The 21,136-nt window shown below is 37.6% G+C and overlaps 1 protein-coding gene across 10 annotated transcripts; it reads right to left on the bottom strand.

Moving 5' to 3' along the window:
• Nucleotides 1-72: 72 nt before the first annotated feature.
• On the bottom strand, nt 73-19,179 carry LOC145652118 (NACHT, LRR and PYD domains-containing protein 3-like). Of its 10 annotated transcripts, none has more exons than XM_081701661.1 (14): nt 19,082-19,179; nt 18,774-18,936; nt 17,036-17,309; nt 13,677-13,835; nt 13,305-13,364; nt 10,212-12,210; nt 9,587-9,760; nt 7,247-7,417; nt 6,862-7,032; nt 6,486-6,656; nt 6,020-6,190; nt 3,344-3,505; nt 1,091-1,137; nt 73-975 (listed from the first exon to the last, which is right to left on the bottom strand). In XM_081701661.1, exons 3-14 carry the CDS (start codon nt 17,298-17,300, stop codon nt 431-433), a joined length of 4,095 nt encoding a protein of 1,364 aa, XP_081557787.1. In that variant the 5' UTR covers nt 17,301-17,309; nt 18,774-18,936; nt 19,082-19,179; the 3' UTR covers nt 73-430. The 10 variants fall into 10 exon arrangements, 9 of the variants coding, with proteins under 9 accessions (XP_081557787.1, XP_081557788.1, XP_081557785.1 ...); XM_081701662.1 differs by having other exon boundaries at nt 19,101-19,170; XM_081701659.1 differs by having other exon boundaries at nt 18,774-19,165.
• Nucleotides 19,180-21,136: the final 1,957 nt, after the last annotated feature.

Genomic DNA, 21,136 nt, shown 5'->3' with positions numbered 1-21,136 from the left:
ATGCATACATGTGTTTGGCCATGTATGTAAAGGGAAGAAAACAATAAAAAAAAATTCTACTATACAAAGTCCAAAGATTCATGCCCATTTTAATTTGTAAAATTTGAGAATATAACAGTTAGATTATAATTCATCATGATGTACAGTTAAATCATAATTCAGTATTGTAAAACAGATTATTATAGATCATTAGAAACAAACAGATATAAAGACAGAAACTGAGGTAGTTTTGTCTGGGACACATTCAAAACAAGAGAATTTGGTGTCACTAATAGTTGTGTGTCAGAGTAACTGTGTGTGTGTGTGTGTGTGTGTGTGTGTGGTGTGTGTGTGGTTTGTGTGGTGTGTGTGTGTTATGACATACAAAAATCTATCAAATCCACCAGTTGCATTTTAAGAGTGGATGTTTCCCTGCAAACATCAAGCGAGGTTAATCTATTTTACATATACATGCTGCTGAGGATAAAGGACTACGACTCGAAAACCCAACTCCTGCATAGAGGGGCTCGGTAAATGTGGAGTGGAAAGTGTGCAAGTGAGTCAGTGGTGCACGTGTATCAGAGGGGACATTATAAAAGGACAGCGTGCCGGCCAGCGAGTCCAGATACACTCCTACTCTGTTGAAGCTGGAGTGCGGGGCAGGTATGTCGGTGTCTTTACAATCGTGCCTAGCAATGTAACTGCCATTAGAGCAGAACAGACACCAGGAGCTTTTATTGAATCCAAACCAACTACTATGATTGTTTGGATTCCTGTGGATTCTTTTATATGCCACTGATACAGCAGCCGACACACTCCACTCAACCTCCCAGTAACAGCATCCAGACAGACTCTCTCTACACAAAACCTGTGGGCAACCAAATTTCTCTGGACGAGATGAAACTATATACTGTACAAGCTCAACCTTTGTGTCTTCCTCAGATAGATCGAGACAAATATTTGCTGTCTTTGGGTCCAGTGTGAGCTCACATGCATCTGTACAAAAAACAAAACCCAAAAAACATCTTAGAGAAGAGGACAACTCCAACACAAATTATATTTGACTGTGTGTTTGTGCATTTTCAGATTATAATGAACACAGTGAACTTGCATTTTCTTGGGCCCAATTGGAGTCGAATCATTCCTGCAGGTTCCACCCTAAAGAAGAAACATACACACACAAGCAAAGAGAAAGCATAATTATATAATAATACCAATAATAGTTATTATTGGTAATATTAATATACATATAAAATACATTTAATGTTTATGCACACTGCATTAATGACATCTGGTTGCATTGCCAGTTTGTCTGATTTTTAAGTTAAGGGTTAAGGGTTAACTGTCTTGGGAGGCTCAAGTCTGGATGCACTGCTTTCCAGTCATACAATGCTCCTTTAATCATTAATTAAAGGGGCATCATATTGCATAAATTTCTTAGAACTGTTTATTTTAAAGGTAGTTTTGGTTAACCTAGTAGTACTTAGCAGTCATTAGTGGTTTCAGGTGTAGTTTAAAGTGTGAATTGTAGGGTGGGACGAGCAATTAAAAGGCAAACTGACAAGGAATCTACTACATAATTGCACGTCTGTGGTGGTTAGGTGGACATCCTTCCATCTTTCCAGTCAACACAGAGACTGGATTACTCTCTCTTCACCAAGTACCAAATATTCTTTTCAAAATTAGATTCCTAATCTCTGAACTATCTACTTTTAGCATGTGTTTTTCAGTGCTTATCTACAACACCCACAGAACATGGAGACACCACATGTCTAAACCTTCTCTCCATTTCTCCCTGCTTCAGCTGTCGTAACTTCCCTTACATACCAGGACTCACTTTGTTCTCTCCGCCTTGGAGTCTGCTACAGTTTCCTTCCCCTCCTCACTCTCCTCTTCAGTTAACCTTCTATACCATCTGTTCTCCAGGCCATCCACTGCTTAAATTCTCCCTCCAGGATATCCAAGTGTTATAATTCACAGACTGGAATGTGAGACTATTTTCCATCCCCACTGCATGTTACTCATATATGTTTCAACTATGTTACTAATAAATGTTTCCAAACTGCTACTGGATTTTAACTTCCACCAGATGCAAGAAGTCTCCATGTATATATCAAGGACCCCCATATTATTTCTGTTTGATTATTTTATTTGCAGAGATATTAATCTGTTGCAGTTATCTGTTTTTCAGTCATAGAGCCACAGTGGCACCCAGTGACCAAAAGGAGACATGTTGTGCTTTCACGTTTCTACAAAGTAATCACTAGACGTTTGACTTTGACATCAAATTGACTGAGACATCAAATTAGGTAACAAGCCTAAGTAATGTCTTGTTAGCTTAATGCAGACTTAATTCAGTTACATTGTTTTTTACATAAAGTCAGTTGCCTTTTTTTTGTATTCCTTCATCATTACCATGTACATGTGGACCATTATTTGTTCTGTAATATTTACAGGTTGTGCATGTTACTTCATTCAGATGAGTGGCCCTTTTCATTGGGATTAAATTTAAAAGAACTTTACACATGAAAAATTGTCACTTCAATCTGACAAAGTCCACCATTTTCCCCCTGCAGGTATGGTCATAACAGATATAGGTCCCAGAGGATGTTTGACAATGTACATCAACCAGCTTCTTAAAGTGAATGTAAAACTAAGCAGTGAATGTACGGTCATACTGATAAATATGTATGTTGCTCTGAATAAGTGTTTGCCAAATGCACTGAATATAAATGTATTTTAACAAGCTTCTTAAAAGTGAATGGAGAAGAAAAAATCTACATTGAAAGTGAAATCTCGTGCATTTTTAAAACTTGGAGAATTCAAGAATTAAATTTCAAATTTGTACAATACATGAAGTAATATGAGAATCAACATCCTTAGGTATCCTGGTAGTTTAAGATTGTTTAAGGATGATCAGATCAGTTATATTGCATTGTGTCTCATCCACACAGCTCTAAAAAAATCTCACATAAAAAGCTGGATGTTGTCAATGTGGATACAACCATTAGCTCTGTTAATTTCTCCTCAGTCTTACTGACGGCATCACACATGAACCTCCTCACATTAATCAGTAGACATACGGTAGATTCACCTGATGCTACAAAACACTATTAAACATTATTCATTTACACCAGAGCCAGCCACATATAACAACATGATAAACATTATACTGTTCTAAACTCATGCACTTTCTCATGTGTTTTCCTGCTTCTAATATTAACAGATTAATCAGTCACTTCGGACAATTTGTCAACTGACTTGAAAGCAAAATTAATTGCATATAGTAGAATCAGTGTGACCTACATGTGCAACTTATGTGGAAATATATGCACACATGTATGCATGTGGCTGTTCGACATACCTCAGTTTGCAGTGTGGACCCTTCAGTATAGCAGAGAGAGTCACCCCTGAGTCTTTTGGATAGTTATAAGTCAGATCCAATTCTTTCAGGTGTGAGGGGTTTGAACTCAGAGCTGAAGCCAGAGAAGAACAGCCTTCCTCTGTGACCAAACAACCCGACAATCTGCAGACAGGAGGTAAAATAAGTCAGTGAGTGAGATGCATTCACAGAGCAGTCTGCATGGGGCAGACAGAGAGGCTCATACCTGTAGTAGGAGATCAGTTACTTCACACTGCAAATCATTTGTTTATTTATATCCTTTTTTTTTTTTTTTTTACTGGTGACATGACTGGCACAGGACAGCTAGAGAATTGAGTACCCTGTGCTAACCCTGAGCTAACCCTAACCCAAACCCAGTGAGGTCTCTTATACATTCCTCAGCTCTGAGTAACAACATTTATAGGACATTTACTGCCTTGTCCTCTATCTTAGAGCTGTAGCGTAGTCATCATCTATTCCACACTGCCAATCAGTTTAGCGTTTTTACCAGCAACAAGATTGCCCAGTGAGAGTGGAAAACAGATTAAATATAAATGACTACTGTGAGCCAAAAACATTAATGAATACTTATACTTATGTCAGGAAGTGAAGCAGTGTTCAATAATTGCAATTAACAATCACATTAAAGCCAGTCTTGAGAGACTAATTAGCTCAGGAAACTAAGGGTTCCTGACCCAGTTTCAGCTTCACAAAAGGTGTCAAACAACAGCCCCCAACTGATCTCACAATGGGGGTCAACAGCTTCATCAACCGAAGTCTAAATACTCAAGCTTTTCCATGACACTGGAGCAGTGAAATTGTTTTGATCCCATATTGTTTATTTATTTACATGCTCAATTTAATGCACCCTTCTGCTGACTTCACTATGTCTAGTGGAGTTGTTCCCATATGGCTGCTGCCTTAAAAGGAAAAAAGGAAAGGAAATCTCTGCCATTTACAGTCCCCTCCACAATTAATGGCACCCCTGGTAAAGATGACTGAAAAGGTTTATAAGAATTTTGTGTGTGTGTGTGTGTGTGAATTATCTTATTCTTACACATGCGAAAAAGCCAACCTTTAATTGAAATTAATTTATTCTGAGAAAAAGAAAGGAAAAAAAAGAAAACAATTATTTTTACTAAAACTGCATGCTCTACAGGCACCCCTGCATTTAATGCTTTGTGCGACCTCACAGTGCCAATAAAACAGCACTCAATCTTCTCCTATAACTTTTTATAAGGTTTGAGAATACTGACCAGGGAATTTCAGATGATTCCTCTTTACAGTATGTCCCCAGATTGTCCAGGGTCCTCTCTTGTGCACTCTCCTCTTTCACTCACTACACATGTTTTCTGAGGCAGACAGGTTTTAATGTACTAGTATTTCCTGGAGTTCATGATGCCATTTACATTTCTCCACACTCAACAGGGGGAATTGGCTTCTTTTCACTGCAGTCATCCTTCCTTTGATGCCAAAGCCACCTTAAGTGTTTGTTCCCAAAGTGTAGACCAAAGAAAACAATCCCAGTCAAAGTTGCAATACTGTTTAGCAAGGTTCAGGTGCTTACGTTTGTGGTTTGATGACAGGAGAGGCTTTTTCCTGGCATTCCCTGACTTATGAAGGTCACCACACTTTTGCCTTAATTGTGTGCTCTCTTGTGTTTCCCATGTTGCAGAATGACTAATGGAACGTGCTCTCTGTTTCACCTCAGATATATATCCCAGTAAAACAGGAAGTCCTGTATTGCTGCTTGAGAGTTCCTAGACATACTGATCAATTTACAGTAAAATAGAAACTACTTAAATTGAAAAAAGTGTTACATTTTGTTTCTAAGAATTTCTAGAGGTACCAATAATTGTGGATCATGTGGTTTTGCTCAAAATAATAATTTCCTGATGGGTCTTCTCAGGATAATTTATTTAAATTCAACTCTGGAATTTTCTCCTTTTTTTCCAGTGTCACATTAAGCTATTTCACCAAAAGGTGAATTTCTTCTAACCCTTTCACTCATCTTTACCAGGGATGCTAATAACTGTAAATTATTGTATGTGAAGGAATGTCTACCTGTTTAAAACACTCTTTGAACAAAGCAACATGTGCTGCTTTACTAAGTTTTGCTTTCCTTTTTGTATTGAGGCTCAGACAGAACTGTCACAGAACAGAATACACTACTTCAATTAATTCTACCTGCCTTGAATGTCTCCTTAACAGGAAACAGATTTTTCTTTCACAGCAGCATGCAAATGACTTAACTATTCAGCAAAGCAACAATGTGACTGATGATATAAATCTGTAAAACTTTAAATAAACGATCTTGTGATCAACTCCACTATTCCTCTGCCCTTTAGAATGTTATATTTCTCTACCTCTAGGTCTGGAAAATCTGTTCATGCAACAAAAATGAACTCTGTCAACACAATCTGACCATTTAATAAAATGCAATTAGTTTTCACTAGAAAAATATATTGGCTGGAAATATTTAAATAAGGGGACATGCTGGTCTTTTAACTGGTCTGGTCTTTTGTTGTCTTGGATATTTTTAGGTTTAATGCCATAGTTCTATCATTTCTTCAAAGAAGAGGACATAGTGACATTTCTAAAAATTTGTAAAGTGCTTTTACACCTTAACACTCAATAATGTATTAACAGAATGCTTACCCAAGCATATCCAGTTTACAGCATGAACTCTTCAGTCCAGCACAGAGCTGCTCCACTCCTAAATCGTTTAGTTCATTGTTATTAAGCTCCAACACTTTCAGGGAGTTTTGCTTTTGTAGAGCTGATTTGAGATATTTGCAAGACTCTACAGTGAGATCACAGGAAGTCATTCTGCAAAGTGAGAGAAAATACAGTTCAAACTTCAATCAGAGGAGAGTACACACAGAAAGAGTTTGAAAATGTAAATGAGGAAAATATTCAGTACTGTAATTAAATTTATTTAAAGATGAGGTCTTAATGACATTGGAAAAATTGCCCTGAAGTGGTTTTACACATTATTATTATTATAATTATATATATATATATATATATATATATATATATATATATATATATATATATATATATATATATAAACTATTTTTTATTTTTTTTTAATTTAATAATGAATTCACAGAAAGTTTACCTAAGTATCTCCAGTTTACAGTGTAAACTGTTCAGTCCAGCACAGAGCTGCTCCACTCCCGAGTCCTGTAGTTTATTGTTATTGAGCTCCAGCTCCTTTAAGGAGTTTTCTGTTTGTAGAACTAATGTGAGAGATTTGCAAGATTCGCCAGTGAGACCACAGCCAGATAATCTACAAAGGAGAAGTAAATGCAGTTCACATTTCAATCAGAGGAGAGTATACACAAAAAGAGTTAGAAAAGACAAATAAGGAAACTATTCAGTACTATTGTTTAATTTATGTAATGTTGAGGACATACTGACATTTGTAAAATTGTCCTGAAGTGGTTTCACATCTTAACATTTTTTATTTAAGAAGGAATTCACACAAAGTTTACCTAAGTATCTCTAGTTTACAGCATGAACTCTTCAGTCCAGCACAGAGCTGCTCCACTCCTGAATCCTGTAATTTATTGCTATTAAGCTCCAACACTTTCAAGGTGTTTTCTTTTTGTAGAACTGATGTAAGATATATGCAAGACTGCACAGTGAGATCACAGGAAGTTAATCTGCAAAGGGGAAGTAAATACATTTCACAGTTCAATCAGAGATTATACACAGAAAGAGTTTGAAAAGGTAAGTGAGGAAAATATTCAGCACTGTAATTACATTTATTTAAAGATGAGGACATGTTGATATTGATAAAATTGCCTTAAAGTGGTTTTACACATTAATATATATATATATATATTTTATTTAATAATGAATTCACAGAAAGTTTACCTAAGTATCTCCAGTTTACAGTGTAAACTGTTCAGTCCAGCACAGAGCTGCTCCACTCCCGAGTCCTGTAGTTCATTGTTATTGAGCTCCAACACCTTCAGTGAGTTTTCTTTTTGTAGAGCTGATGTGAGAGATTTGCATGACTCCACAGTGAGATCACAGCACATTAATCTGCAAAGGTAAATACAGTAAAAAATATAGTTAAATCAGAGGATGCTAAATGCATATTGTATATTGGGGGGGGGGGGGGGGTTACCTTAAGGATGCATATATATTACATATGCATTTTAAATACACCACTCTCAGTTTAGCCCTATATAAACATCTCATGTCGAAGTTGAGCTTTTATGGTTTAGCACAGATGTTGCTTATCATTAAGCAGGCTTTGTGAACCACTACATCTCCAGTAGACTTTGTACTACTACAAACAGATTCACCCAAGAACTTAAAGTCTCCTGCTTGCATAAACTCTACATGCACTGGATATTTCAGTAGTTTCCCTAACACACCAAAGAAATGCTTGTTAGTTAACAATAGCCATTCACTCCAGTAAATATGTGGATATTTACTACTAGCACATGTTAACATATGTGGGTCTTTCCTTTACTTTAACAAGAGTTTCAGATGCAGAATTTGTCCAGTTGGCACTGAGTTTCCATTTTGAACAAGTGAAGACAACAGACAAAACTGTTCAAGTGTGTTAGCAGGAGCAACAAAATACTCATTGTGGGAGTCTACAGCAATGTCTGCATTTGTCTATTGTAATTCTTGATCATCTTGTCTGTGGAGCCAGGAAGAGAATGGACCAGAAAAGTTCACCATTCTTTGTATAATCAAATTAGACCAAAAAGAGCCAATGTTCAGATTCCCTACCCTTCTCTTAAAGAGGGACCAAGATTTACATGAAACCCAGACAGAAAGTTGGCCCAACAGTGGTCAACGTCATCACTGTCACACATCGAATTTCACCAATGGAACAATGTTGGTCTGTTTGGCTGCATTTTCAAAACATTTGCTAATGGTTGTTAAGGAAAGCCACAGATTATTCTAAATAAACTCCATTTTAGACTATGGCATATTATTTAAGTTAAGGAAATCATTGTAATATATTTTATAAAGTTTACATTAATTATGCATATGTTTGTATTCTACTTTCTTTGTGTGGTGCTCACTGGTCTTTTCTCCTACATCCTCAGAGTCAATTGACTCAACTCACCATTAAGCTCTTTGGCTTCTAAAACAACTCCTAATTAATTGCCAGTTTTTTCTGTTGAGAGTTTCACATGATCAGCACTGCATGTTCTGAGCAAGACTAAATAAGTGGAATGAGTTGGGGAAGTCAAAAACGATGTTATACCAATTCAGGGGCAACAAAGGAAGGCTAAAAGACATGTCAAGAATCATATGAACTGAGGCACAAAAGCAAGAACTGCATGAAAAGTGCTAGAAAAAACCCAACAAATTACAGTGCAAGTCAACTCCCATGTTCATCTAAAAGAGGCATCTCTAACAGCTGACCCTGATCTCAGTGCTCCACACTAAAGGGCAGTAATAGGTGGTAATGCACCACAACAGGTCAGCCAACCTCCAAAAATCCCAGAAGTCGTCAATTTATTTATGAACAACACACTACTTCCAGCAATTCAGGTAAGTAAATGAGTTTGTCAATTTAAGTATAAATGCACACCTGCTATATATTATAATTAATAAAGCAAAATAGGATGAAATCATGACAACTGCCAGCAATTGCAGCAGGTCTGAACCAGCTCTGTGCATCATCTTCCCTATGACCTTCTATCTCTCTCTCTCTCTCTCACACACACCTTCCCTCCCTGCTTCCTCTTCCTGCACCGCTTCTCAATGTCTTTACAAGCACCTCATCCCTACAAATACTTTCCCTTTGCTGCTAATAATCTAGAGCTCCTCTGACTACAATTGACCCTGGTCTCTTTATTCATAGTTGATCTCTGAGCTCGTAGAGAGGACACATTGGACAGACAGGGGGATTGCTGCACTTAGGCTGAATAACTTTTGTACGTCGCTCTGGATAGGAGCATCTGCTATATGCCATGAATGTAAATGTAATATAAAATATGTTTAAGGTACTTGACTAATAATCAGAAGGTTGCTGGTTCAAATCCCACCACTGTCAAGTTGCCACTATTGGGTCCCTGAGCAAGGCCGTTAACCTTCAATTGCTCAAGTTGTATTCACTCATGATTTGATTTGAATAAAAAGTGTCAGCTACATGATGAGCTTTAACCCTTCATGGTCGATGGATGTGCCAATGTGTTTTTTTTTCTCTATGTTTTTATTAATATCTTTGCCAGTTCATCTCACCTGAGAATCTCCAGTTTACAGTGTGAACTATTCAAACCATCAGAGAGTATCATCACTCCTGAATCTTGAAGAGAAGTGCTACATAGATCCAGTTCTATTAGGGGGGAGTTTGGTAACTTCAAATCAGAGCAGAGAGTTTCACTTATGTTGTTGGTAAAATTGCAACCAGCTAGTCTGTAAAAGCAGAGAAAACAAAGTGCAAATTACAGTTAAAACACGGACTGTGGAATCAAGTCACATAGAAATGATTAATCTTGGACTAAACAATCAAGTGGTAAGAATGTTGCATATAATTCAGAAATATCTGCAGACAAAGCAAAGCAGATTTATTCACTGTTTGTCACCACAATTTGATTTGAATACAGGCTAACTAGTAAAACCAATTGCAACGGGAAAGCTGGACTCGCACGCCGACGGGATCTTGGTGCCTTATAATATAATAACATGAATATGTATGACTCAAGAGTGTGTGAACATAAATGTAAGACATATTGTTATAAAACATCAACTTACCTACACGTTTCACTGCTTTGTAGATGGTTCATTATTACCTTCATTACAGGTAGCATTCACTCAGTTACTGATATAAATTATTAATTTAATGAAATTTACTTTAGATACTCACAGAGCCCTTTTGCAGTTCTTGGTAGCTGGAATCAGTCTCCTGTAACCCTCCTCTGTTGTGTTGTATTTCTTCAGGTCCAACTCATTCAGCACCTCCTCTGACAACTGCAGCATGTAGGCTATTGCTGAGCAGTGTGCAGCAGAGAGCTGTTCTTCTGAATGTTTCTCTGAATGTAGATAATCCTGAATCTCCTTGGAGAGAGACGAGTCATTTATTTCAGTCAGGCAAAGGAACATATTTATGGATCTTTCAGCTGAGATCTCTGCATAATTGTCTTTGATTAGTTCCTTGATGTATTCTTTGGTTTCCTGGATGCTCTCCGAACTGCTGTGTATGTGTGTGAGTAGACCTTGTAGGAGTCTCTGATTGGACTCCAGTGAGATGCCCAGCAGGAATCGGAGAAAAAGATCCAGGTGTCCATTCTCACTCTCCAAGGTTTTATCCACTGCTCTCATCAGCACATCCTCCAGTTGGACCTTCTTAGACTGACCTCTGTGCTTGTGTGTTTCTGGGCACATTTTCATCTTTTTTCTGGGCACTTCCTCAACGCAGTCGTCATCATCCTCAGCGCAGTCATCGTTATCCTCAGCATAGTCGTCGTCATCCCCAGCGCAGTCGTCGTCATCCTCAGAGCAGTCGCCGTCATCCTCAGAGCAGTTGCCGTCATCCTCAGAGCAGTTAATTATCATAAAATCATCATAATGATGATCACATAAGATAGGCTGTAGCTGCCCCATTTTCTCATTCAAAAAGCAGTGCAACACATAGAATGCAGCCAGGAACTCCTGAAAGCTCAGATGCACAAAGCAGTAGATTTTCCTCTGGTAAAACCCAGATTCCTCCTTAAAGATTGCTGTACAAACCCCAGAGTACACTGAGGCCTCGGTGACATCAATGCCACACTCTTTCAGGTCCTCTTCATAGAACACGATATTTCCTTTTATTAGCTGTTTGAAAGCCAGTTCAGCCAGTTTCAGAATCATGGCCCTGTTGGATTCCAGAAGTTTTTTTGTGTCTTTCTGAGGAGTTTCATTATGTTTCTCACTCTTTGTGCTCATCTGAATAATAAGAAAGTTTGCATACATTTCTGTTAGGCTCTTTGGGGCCTTAGTGCATTGATTCATGATTTTCTGAAGCACCATGGCCGTGATCCAACAGAAAATGGGCATGCAGCACATGGTATGGAGGGTCTTTGACTGTTTAATGTGTGAGATGATTCTGCTGGCCTGATCCTGTTCACTGATTTGATTCCTGAAGTACTGTTCCTTCTGTTGGTCAGTGATGAATCCTCGTACTTCTGTCATCAGGTGGATGTCTTTCCTGTGGATTTGATCTACTGCTGCAGGTCTGGAGGTGATCCAGACAAAGGCAGATGGAAGTAGAGCTCCTTTGATGAGGTTTTTTACCAGGACATCAACACGTTCCTTCTCAGTTATATCTGTAATTTCCTTCCTTTGTAAACGCAGTTGTTTTCTCATTTCATCCAGTCCATCGAAGATGAACACACATCTACACTTATCGTCAAAAAGCCCGGTTTCTTTTAAATTTTTGAGTTTTGGGTAGAAGTGCAGAAGAAGCCCGTGCAGGTTTTGTTTTTTTTTCAGAAGATTCAGCTCTCGGAAAGGAATAAGAAAGACAAAATCTATATCTGCATTGGATTTTCCTTCAGCCCAATCTAAAACAAACTTCTGAACACACACTGTTTTCCCAATCCCAGCTATTCCTTGTGTGAGAACTTTTTTCCCATTCTTATCACTGAAAACATCATTGAACCTGAGTGGAGTGTCTGCTATATCCCAACTCAAGACTCCAGACTCTATCTGTGTGACTTCATGGTCTGTACAGATTTCTCCTCTCCGGTCCTTCTGTACATAGAGCTCTGTGTAAATCTCATTAAAGTTCACGTGACGTCCTCTTGCTGCTGTTCCCTCATATATTGTGGAATATTGGCTTCTTAAAATGGATTTGAGCAGTTTACTTTCTGATTCCTTTTGTTTACCTTTAGAATAGAGAGACAAAGTCTTATCCATTGTCAACAAATATAATGTATATCAAAAGAACACATTACAGATAACTAAAAGCTCTATTCATAGTGGACTACTTTTTGGGGTTTCTTTGGAATAGTGTATTTTTATACGCTTCTTCAGGAAAACATACATTCAGAGCAAAATAAAATCACTACAGGTGGAATGACTTTCTAGCTGGTTGTATCTTCTATGAACATAATTGTTTGTATCAACATTTTAATTGTCCCATTACTGAGCCTGCAGAATTTCAAAATTACACACTCACATATATCTGGAGGAGACTAAAATTATTACAAAAATATTCCTTTGGTTTCTGAAACTGAAATAGAGACCATATAGTACTTTTTATCTATAATGTTTCATTACATTTGCCCGGGGATATTCATTTTCAGTGTTGTACAGCAGTAAGTGAACATAGAGGAGCTCCACTTTCATAGGTACCGTTTTTCCATATTACACATGATGAAAAAGCTTAGTTGACAAGTATTATCAGACAATCATTAAAGGTTTGGTGAACAACAGGAGATATTTAGTCAGTAATTTTCTTAATACGGAAACAAGATCTTATACTTATTAGTCTTTTTATTAGTCTCTTCCTGAGGTCAAGAGAGCTAAACCATATTTAAACCTCAAATTTCCTGGTTCTGGGTATACTTGTAAATGTGTTACATGAAGGCATGAATGAATAAATGTTACATAATTAAACATTAAATATAAAAGTATTAATGCAATTGTTTGAGTTTGTCTATTTATTCATGGAGCTTTTCTTTTTTTGTGGGGTATAAGAAAATGGGTGGCATTTAATGGCCAGTAACATCCAATTAATGACACAGCATTTCAGTAGTTACATGAAAATTTAGATTACAAAAGTAAGAAGAAATGAGAGGAATAAGAAAGAGGTTTGAGAGTATACATAATCCAACCACATAACCCTGGCAGCACTTTCACCTTCAGTGAGAGCAGCATTCTTATTGCAAAGTTCAGGTGGTGCTGTGCTGGAAGCTGCCTGACGTAGGGGAGTGAGAGAGGGAGAAAAGAAGACAACAGCTTAATTATAATTACTAACCTTCCCAGTTTTTGCATTGACCAAACATCACAGTTTGTCCAGGTTTGGTTGGGGTCTGTCCTGGTTATAGGAACACAGAGATGTGGTCAAACTGTTCAGTGTGTGTGCGGGACACAGGCTTGTAGGCACCCCACGTGCTGAGGTACACTTGGTCAAGTAGGTTTCTTTCCCTTGTTACAAAGATCACATTCTGCTAGTATTGTAGCTATTTAATTTTTATTTTATGTAGTTAGGAGTTAATGATACCTTTCATCTTGTAAATTTATACTATTATGTTACCATTGTGTGTTTGTGTGTGTGTGTGAGTGAGAGAGAGAAAGAGAATGAATGCAAATGAGTCAGTGAGGATCTACAGTGATGCTTCGGTTTTACCTTCTGCTTTAGAACTATTTCCACAGGTAATATTAACTGCACCATAAAACACACTTCCTTGTAGAGTAGGTGCAATGATACTTCCTCCAGTCTGAGCTGTGATGGTCTGAACTAGACCTGCCTGGTCTGTGTTCACATGACGACAAGAGGGTATTAAATCTGATAGAAAGGAAGGGAACAAAAACATCCAGTATAAAATGTCCAACAAGCATATCACACTGTCATTTGTACATGACCTGTGTTCAGCTGCAAGTGAAAGCAACACATCACCACCCACCCCATATCCAGCCAAGCACAGAGCAGTAATGAAATCCCACATAAAATAACCTCCATTCAATTTTAAATGTAAATAGTAAATTTGGGTTAAGAAGCATTTCTTTCTTTGTGTGTTTAAATTGTGAATATGATTTCAGTAGCATTTCTCTCACTGTGTGAGAGACAAGTTACGACAGTCAAGAGTGGCTGATAAATGCGAAAATGTATTGTGATCTATAAGCTTTTTAAATCATGCTTTACCAAAATCAAATTTACACAATTTTCCATTTATTCCATATGTAGTCCATCAGGTAAGACATGTTTGGTGTCTGTCAGTTCCTGTATAGGTTTTGCACTAGAGGTATGAAGCCAATGTATAGTAAGGTTTCTGTGTAGATTTCAAGGCTTATTCATGTCCAAGAGCAAGTAAATATAACTGAGCTTGTATTTATGAAAATGGTTTGGGTGAATATCTTTCAATACTTGATACATAAAATTACCCCAATAACTTCTGTGAAAACTAACACAGAAAACATTGGGTGTCAAAATGTATTGGGGCTAATGTTTGTGGCAAGTAGATAATTATGTGAATTAGATTTTTTGCTGAACCATTTGTTTAAAATTACATGCAATCTGTATGATCGTCTCACTTTACTGTGGTCTCGCACATAAATGTGGACTGTGTATACTAGTTTACCATCTGTGCTCCCTGTGGCTTGCACCAAGAAAATAAAAGATTGTGTGTTCAATAGCACACAACACTCAGGTGTTTACATAAAATCGGGTCTTTCTGGTTTTCCCTAGCAAAACTTCGCTGCTCTTACATCACGCATGTATGCTTACACACATTACACACACCCTCTCAACTCTCACACACACACACACACACATGCCCACACACTAAATAGCAATTAGGTTTTTTTTTTCACTACTGTAAATATACTGATAGATTATTCAAAGTTTTGTGTCTATGTTGTGTTAATAAATGTATCATTTTATTTTCACCATCTTGTCTACATAAATTAAATCCTCCAGAGAGCAAAATGAACAGTATTACATTCTTTAATTAGAAATTAAGGATTATCATTTTGATGTAGTCTAAGTTATGATGGTCTGGATTTGGAAATTCTGACTGGTGGAAGCCTGATCTAAACCTGACTGGTCTGTGTTCATATGACAGCAGCACAGCAAAATAAACTAAGGAAATACTGGACACCAAACATATATGGACTGATTGACTATATTTGGGATGAGCGGATAACTTTGGGAATGTAATTTTTACTGAAACATTCATTTAGACTGTGCAAACTTTACTGTGATCTTAATCTAATCTTAATTTACTGGTCCTACACTTAAATGTGTATGGTGTAAATTCTTCCATTATCTGCTAATTTGCACATACTTTCCCAATTAAGTAAAATAATCTCTTACTCTTAGTCTTGTACAAACCAGATGGAAACACTGGTCTCAACAGTTAGGCTAATAAAATTATCTCTCTGCTTTACTGATCTGTACATGCTCATAGGCTTTGGGAATGGGAGGTGAATTCAGTTTAAAATGCTGAACCTGCTCCACAGACAGGCAGAAGATAGAAGCCAATTTAAAGTGCTAGTTAACTAACTACCCTAATTACGCAAAAGCTCTGGGACAAAGCATACGAAAATAATTGGGGGAAATTGTGTTCAATATTTCTGCCCAGCAAAAATTATGCAGGATCTGAAGAGCAAACAGTCAGTCTGTATACAGTCAGTATATATACACATGTAATTATTTTACCTCACTTCAGCTGCTTGCTAATGTTGAATTTAGTTGCAACAACAAAACTGTGATTATGTTGGACCAGTACAAAATGGTCATGCACATGTCATGACTGTTCTTTTATGTAATGACTAATGACATTATATGGCCACTAGATGGGACTGTTCAATGTTAAGGAAATCAGTGTTCTAAGTGTTGTTGAAGTCACATGATGAGGGTTAATGGTTAATATAGCCATCTTAGATGTGAGCCACATGTGTTCATGATGAAGTGAGATTTTCATCTGTCCATCCTCAATGATGAGTAGAATATTTAATCAAATTTCTTCAGTTCATAATAGCAAGTTTAGATGACTTGTGTCACATTCTGTGTGGATGTTGTATGGAAATACATATTTCTTTAAATATCAGTTTTGTATGATGTAAGCAAACTCATGTCTTTTGATTATGAACATCTATAATTGTTGGTCGCAGTTTCACAGGATTTGGTGGATAAAATAAACACTGAAGACAAACACATTTGGTTCAGCTCCTTATTGAACCCCAGGTGTTTAGCTATCTGCCAAGTTTACAGTTATAGCACTTAGCTGACACTTTTATCCAAAGCGACTTATTAGGACTGAGAACAACTTGAGCACTTCAAGGGTCTTGCTCAGGGGCCCCAACAGTAGCAGCTTGAACCGGCAATCTTACGATTACAAGTCAAGTACCTTAACCACTAAGCTACCACTGCCCAAGTTGTGTTAAGACACAAAAAATAAGGACAGAATATGCATCTTTACACTGTAACCAGATGAATGTACTATAGATATCAGACTCTCTGTTTACATGTGGGCAGAGTATTTGTGGTATCTCAGACTAATACTTCACTGACTGAGGTATAGGAGACATCATACAATGAACCATTCAGGGATGGTAAGCAGTTGTTTATGTAGTTATTGCTACATTAGGAAAACTTCTAACTATTATTTTTATTTCAATTTGTATCATACACTTACTCACTTAGTAAAGGCTGTGTTGTCATAGTGATGAGAATTTTCTGAAGAGAACAAAATGTAAAGACGATATAATGTCCAACCAGGATATCACTCTAATTTCTACATGACCTGTGTTCAGCTGCAGGTGACAGCAATGTAGCACCACCCACAATACCCAATTTGGAACAGATAGGTAAAGTAATAATCATCTCATTTTCATTTTAAATTCAAATACAGTTTGAGCAGCATTTATCTCTGTGTTTAAATAATGAATATGCTTTCAGTTGCATTTTCACTGTGTTTGCTCAGCCTTTCAGCCAGTGTTTTGAAGTGAGTTTACATAATAGATGTGATTCATTGCATTACTTACTGTTTTTGACTTTGGTCTGCAGTTCTTCAGCCAGCTGGTTATTGTTCATCTTCCTCAGGATGTCTAGTGTGATCTCCACAGCTGTAAATTGACCATATGTTTGCACCATGTTGTCCACGGTGTCTTGTCTGTTTGCGTTCTCCAGGTGAGACTTTGGGATAGGTTTATCTTCCGCACTGCTAGTCAGATGCCACTGGAACCTCTTCAGGTCCTGTGTGACCAATTCCTCTAGAGTGTCCAGCAGATGTTCTTTAATGTTGGCCATTCTGCCCTACTGAACATGAAGGAGGACAACAGACTCCAGTTTAATGGTTTGGTCTCTGAATGTTTAAAAACATGTTCAAGAGTTTTGTTCCAAAGTCACACAGTCACATCTGTACTAATGATTAATGCTTAATCAAATTTCTTCATAAATGCATCATACTTTTTTGTAAAGTGGGTTCATACATTCTGGCACCCAAGATTCAGCAAATTCATTACACTGTCATAAATCCCCATTGTAAACTTCATTGCACTGCAATACATATCCATTGTAAACGTAACTACACCGTCATGCACATGTGCACTAAAGTTCAGATGAGCTCTGTAGTCATGTGTGATGGGACCAATGATTTTTTTTGTCCAATTTTATTTAGATAAATTGTGAGGTGAAATTATTGGCCGAAAATCTCAAATTCAGCAGGAAACCCATCAGGTCCAAAAAAGTTTAAACTGAAAAGGAACTGTTCCGTGGAAGCAGAATTTAAAATATATATATATTAAAAAAAGAATAATTCCGAAAAAACATAGCTCATATATGACCATTACGAGGGCTTTAATTTTTAAATGAGTTATCACAATGTCCCGATCTTGTGTGAGTGACATTGGAAGGTGGACTTCTGTCCACATGAAGTGGAATTGTTCTGACGTGGACATTTCGGTGCCGTCTTCCCCCTGCTAACAGCTACTAGCACCTGGACTTTCTTGCGTTCGCTTTATTGTGCCTTGTTTATGTTCGTCCACGCCTCCATCAAGTGGTGTTCGTTAGCTATCAATAGCCACACCATCAATGGGTTATTACATTATGTTTAACAAATTAAAAAGGGGCGAAACTAAACATTTTTAATCCGAATCTGAATTCAGAACGAACATAGCTCAGATATAACATTTACGGGGGGGTTAATGTACGTGCTTTTCCCACTGCCAAAATAAACAATAATAATAAAAATAATAGGCATAATTTGACTAATAATAATTGGACTGTATGCAAAAGGAAAAAAAAAAAAGTCATCAATGAAAACCACAGTAGAGAGTGTGTGTGTTTTTTTTAATGTTGCGCCCTTTTGGTCCTAGAAAATCGAATTACACGATTAATTATTCATAAGAAGCGCTACAGTTTTTATCGTTCGTCCATGTTGAATCTCATTATCTCATCTGAAGATACCTTTCGAAGTTAACGGGAAAGCGTTTCAATTAAATTCAGTCTATTCAAAGTTGACTGACTTCGCTCACTGTAATTTGACGTAAAATGACGGAACAATGACGTAGTTGTTCCGGAACCAATAACTGTGTAAGTCGTGTCGAGTTAGTTCAACTCAGAGTTCAAGGTCAAGTTTAAGATTTGCTAAACTGGCTTTCTGCAATACCCTCACATGGTTTAATCAACCATGAGGATGATCTAAAAATTAGATACAACACATCCCCTTACTTTAATTTACAACCCCAATCACATTTTATCAGTTGGTAGGTAAAAACTCACCGTTAAATATTGAAACCTTTCAGACCTTCAATTGTACTTGCTACGTGTCGGTAGTAGTCGTTAGAAAATACTTTCTCGTTTTGGTGAAGACGCAACGCTGTCATGCCCGGTGACAAGATGATAGAGATGAGGAAAAACTCAGTGGGCAGATTAAAGATGAAACCTTAGAAGGAACAAGACTCAAATGTGAATCCATCCTGCTTGTGCATTATATGCAGTCTATATGATTACCAAACAGGAAGATCAGTAGCAATGCTGTAAATCGCCTTTTCCCCTCCATTATTGTGATATAAGTAACAAATTTTTACCAAAAGCGGAACGTCTTACAAAAACAAAGCGAACTAGCCAAAATGGAGTAACTTGCGTATGCGACGCGTCTCCAAAATGGAGAACGTTAGTGCGCAACAGGACCTTCTATTGTGACTACGCATGGCCCGCCCCACCTCTGTAGTGTACTATTCAAGACAAATGAGGTGTCGACGTTTTCTTCTGACGGAATACTATTTGCTGAAAGTGGTTTCAATCACTTTTGTTTCAACGGCCCATTACTATAAGCGCTTTTGATAGGCCAACCATGAACAGCGACGCAATACGGAATCTTGCCATAGGTAGAAAAACAAAGCAATCAAAGAGAATATTTATTCGATGGACGAATAACAAACACGGATTCTAAGAAAGGAGGGTACAATGCTCTATTCAGGAACAGTTTTAGGATAGTAACGTGCAGTTTGATGTAACTAAAGGTTTGCGTATTTTGTGTTAGGTTACGAAGGAGCCGAACGTGTGTTTTTGCTCTAAGAAGTGAGGAAGCTAATAAAGAGCTTTATTAGCATTCTATATACTTTTTAAACATGCCAAGGTGGTAATTGATGGTAATTGAATTTTCTATGACAAAATGTGAAGTTCTCTTATACCGGAAGAATGTTTTAAAAGGCAACTTAAAAGGGCAGGCACATGTTTGTGGAAATTTAGCCGAAAAACACGGTGTATTCAGCATGGGATTTCTGGCGAACGGATGCATGTAGACGGCTGAAAATCGGTAAGCAGGTACTTGTATTAGTCCTAAGAAGTGTTATATTGATAAATGTATTGTACTTTAAGAATATTCGATTTTAAAAAGTAATTTATTTGAGTATGCCCGTTTGGGGACGCCCGCGTGCCCGCTAGGGGGCGTGGTGCATTATGGGTGCATTATGCATGATTCGCCTCTACTGGCATCCATGCTTCCTGAATCTCCTCCTCAGCCTGGTGTTCTGGTAATCTCCTCTGGTATGTTGTGTGAGTGCAGAAATCTGCTCATAACCACTTTACACTGCAATGTGATGGTAAGAAGATCTTGGTGAGTGTGGATGCAATTCTGATGACTAAACTTAGCATTGACATTCAAAAGATGAAATGAAAACACAAAAAGAGCAACAAAAGGAAGAGCATTGAGCAGCTGCACACCACGATCTTAGACCATGTAAGACAATCTAAAAAAAACAAAACTATTTATATAAAAGCAGCAGTGCAAGGTGTTTATAACAAGACCAGTACAATATTGTATATGGTGTATATAATTAAAAAAGGATAAGATACTGAAACAGGACTGAGTCTTTAGTACCATGAATGTACTGCCTTTGTAACATTACAGTATGCCTACTGCAGCAGAGATTAAGTGAGAGATTGTGAATGAGTTTCAGTGAGGTTAATGAGAGTGAGACATGACTGGAGCACTGGGAGGATGGGTGGTGTGACCGGACTACAGTTAACTGAGGATCCTGATGGCCTGCTGGATTTGGACAGAATGCTGTGACACCACCTGCCAAAAGGTAGTCTGGTAAACAGTTCATGTGCTGGGTGGCTACAGTAAGTGGTGATTTTGATGCCCTTAGTCTACGAGTGTGGAAGATGTACACTGTGTGCACAATTAATAGGCAAGTGAGTATTTTGACCATATCATCATTTTTATGCATATTTTTCAACTCCAAGCTGAATAAACTTGAATGCTTATTGTATTTAAGCTAATCAGGTGATATGTATTTGTGTAATGAGGGAGGGTGTGGCCTAAGGAGATCGACACCCTATATCAAGGTGTGCATAATTATTAGGCACCTTCTTTTCCTCAGGCAAAAAGGCAAAAAAGAGATTTAATTGACTCTGAAAAGTCAAAAATATTTGGGTGTGATCACAGAACCATCAAATGTTTTGTTGCAAATCGTCAATAGGGTCACCAGAAACGTGTTGGGGGGGGGGGGGGAAGAAAAGATGCAAGTTAACTGCCAAAGATTTGAGAAGAATCAAATATGAAGTGACCTGGAACCCATTATCCTCCAGTGCTGTCATATTTCAGAACTGCAACCTACTTGGAGTGCCCACAAGTA

Source organism: Electrophorus electricus, chromosome 18 (genome assembly GCF_041902795.1).
Source record: "Electrophorus electricus isolate QZ-2024a chromosome 18, ASM4190279v1, whole genome shotgun sequence".
Classification (NCBI taxonomy): Eukaryota; Metazoa; Chordata; class Actinopteri; order Gymnotiformes; family Gymnotidae; genus Electrophorus; species Electrophorus electricus.
This window is presented reverse-complemented; position numbering and strand designations above follow the sequence as displayed.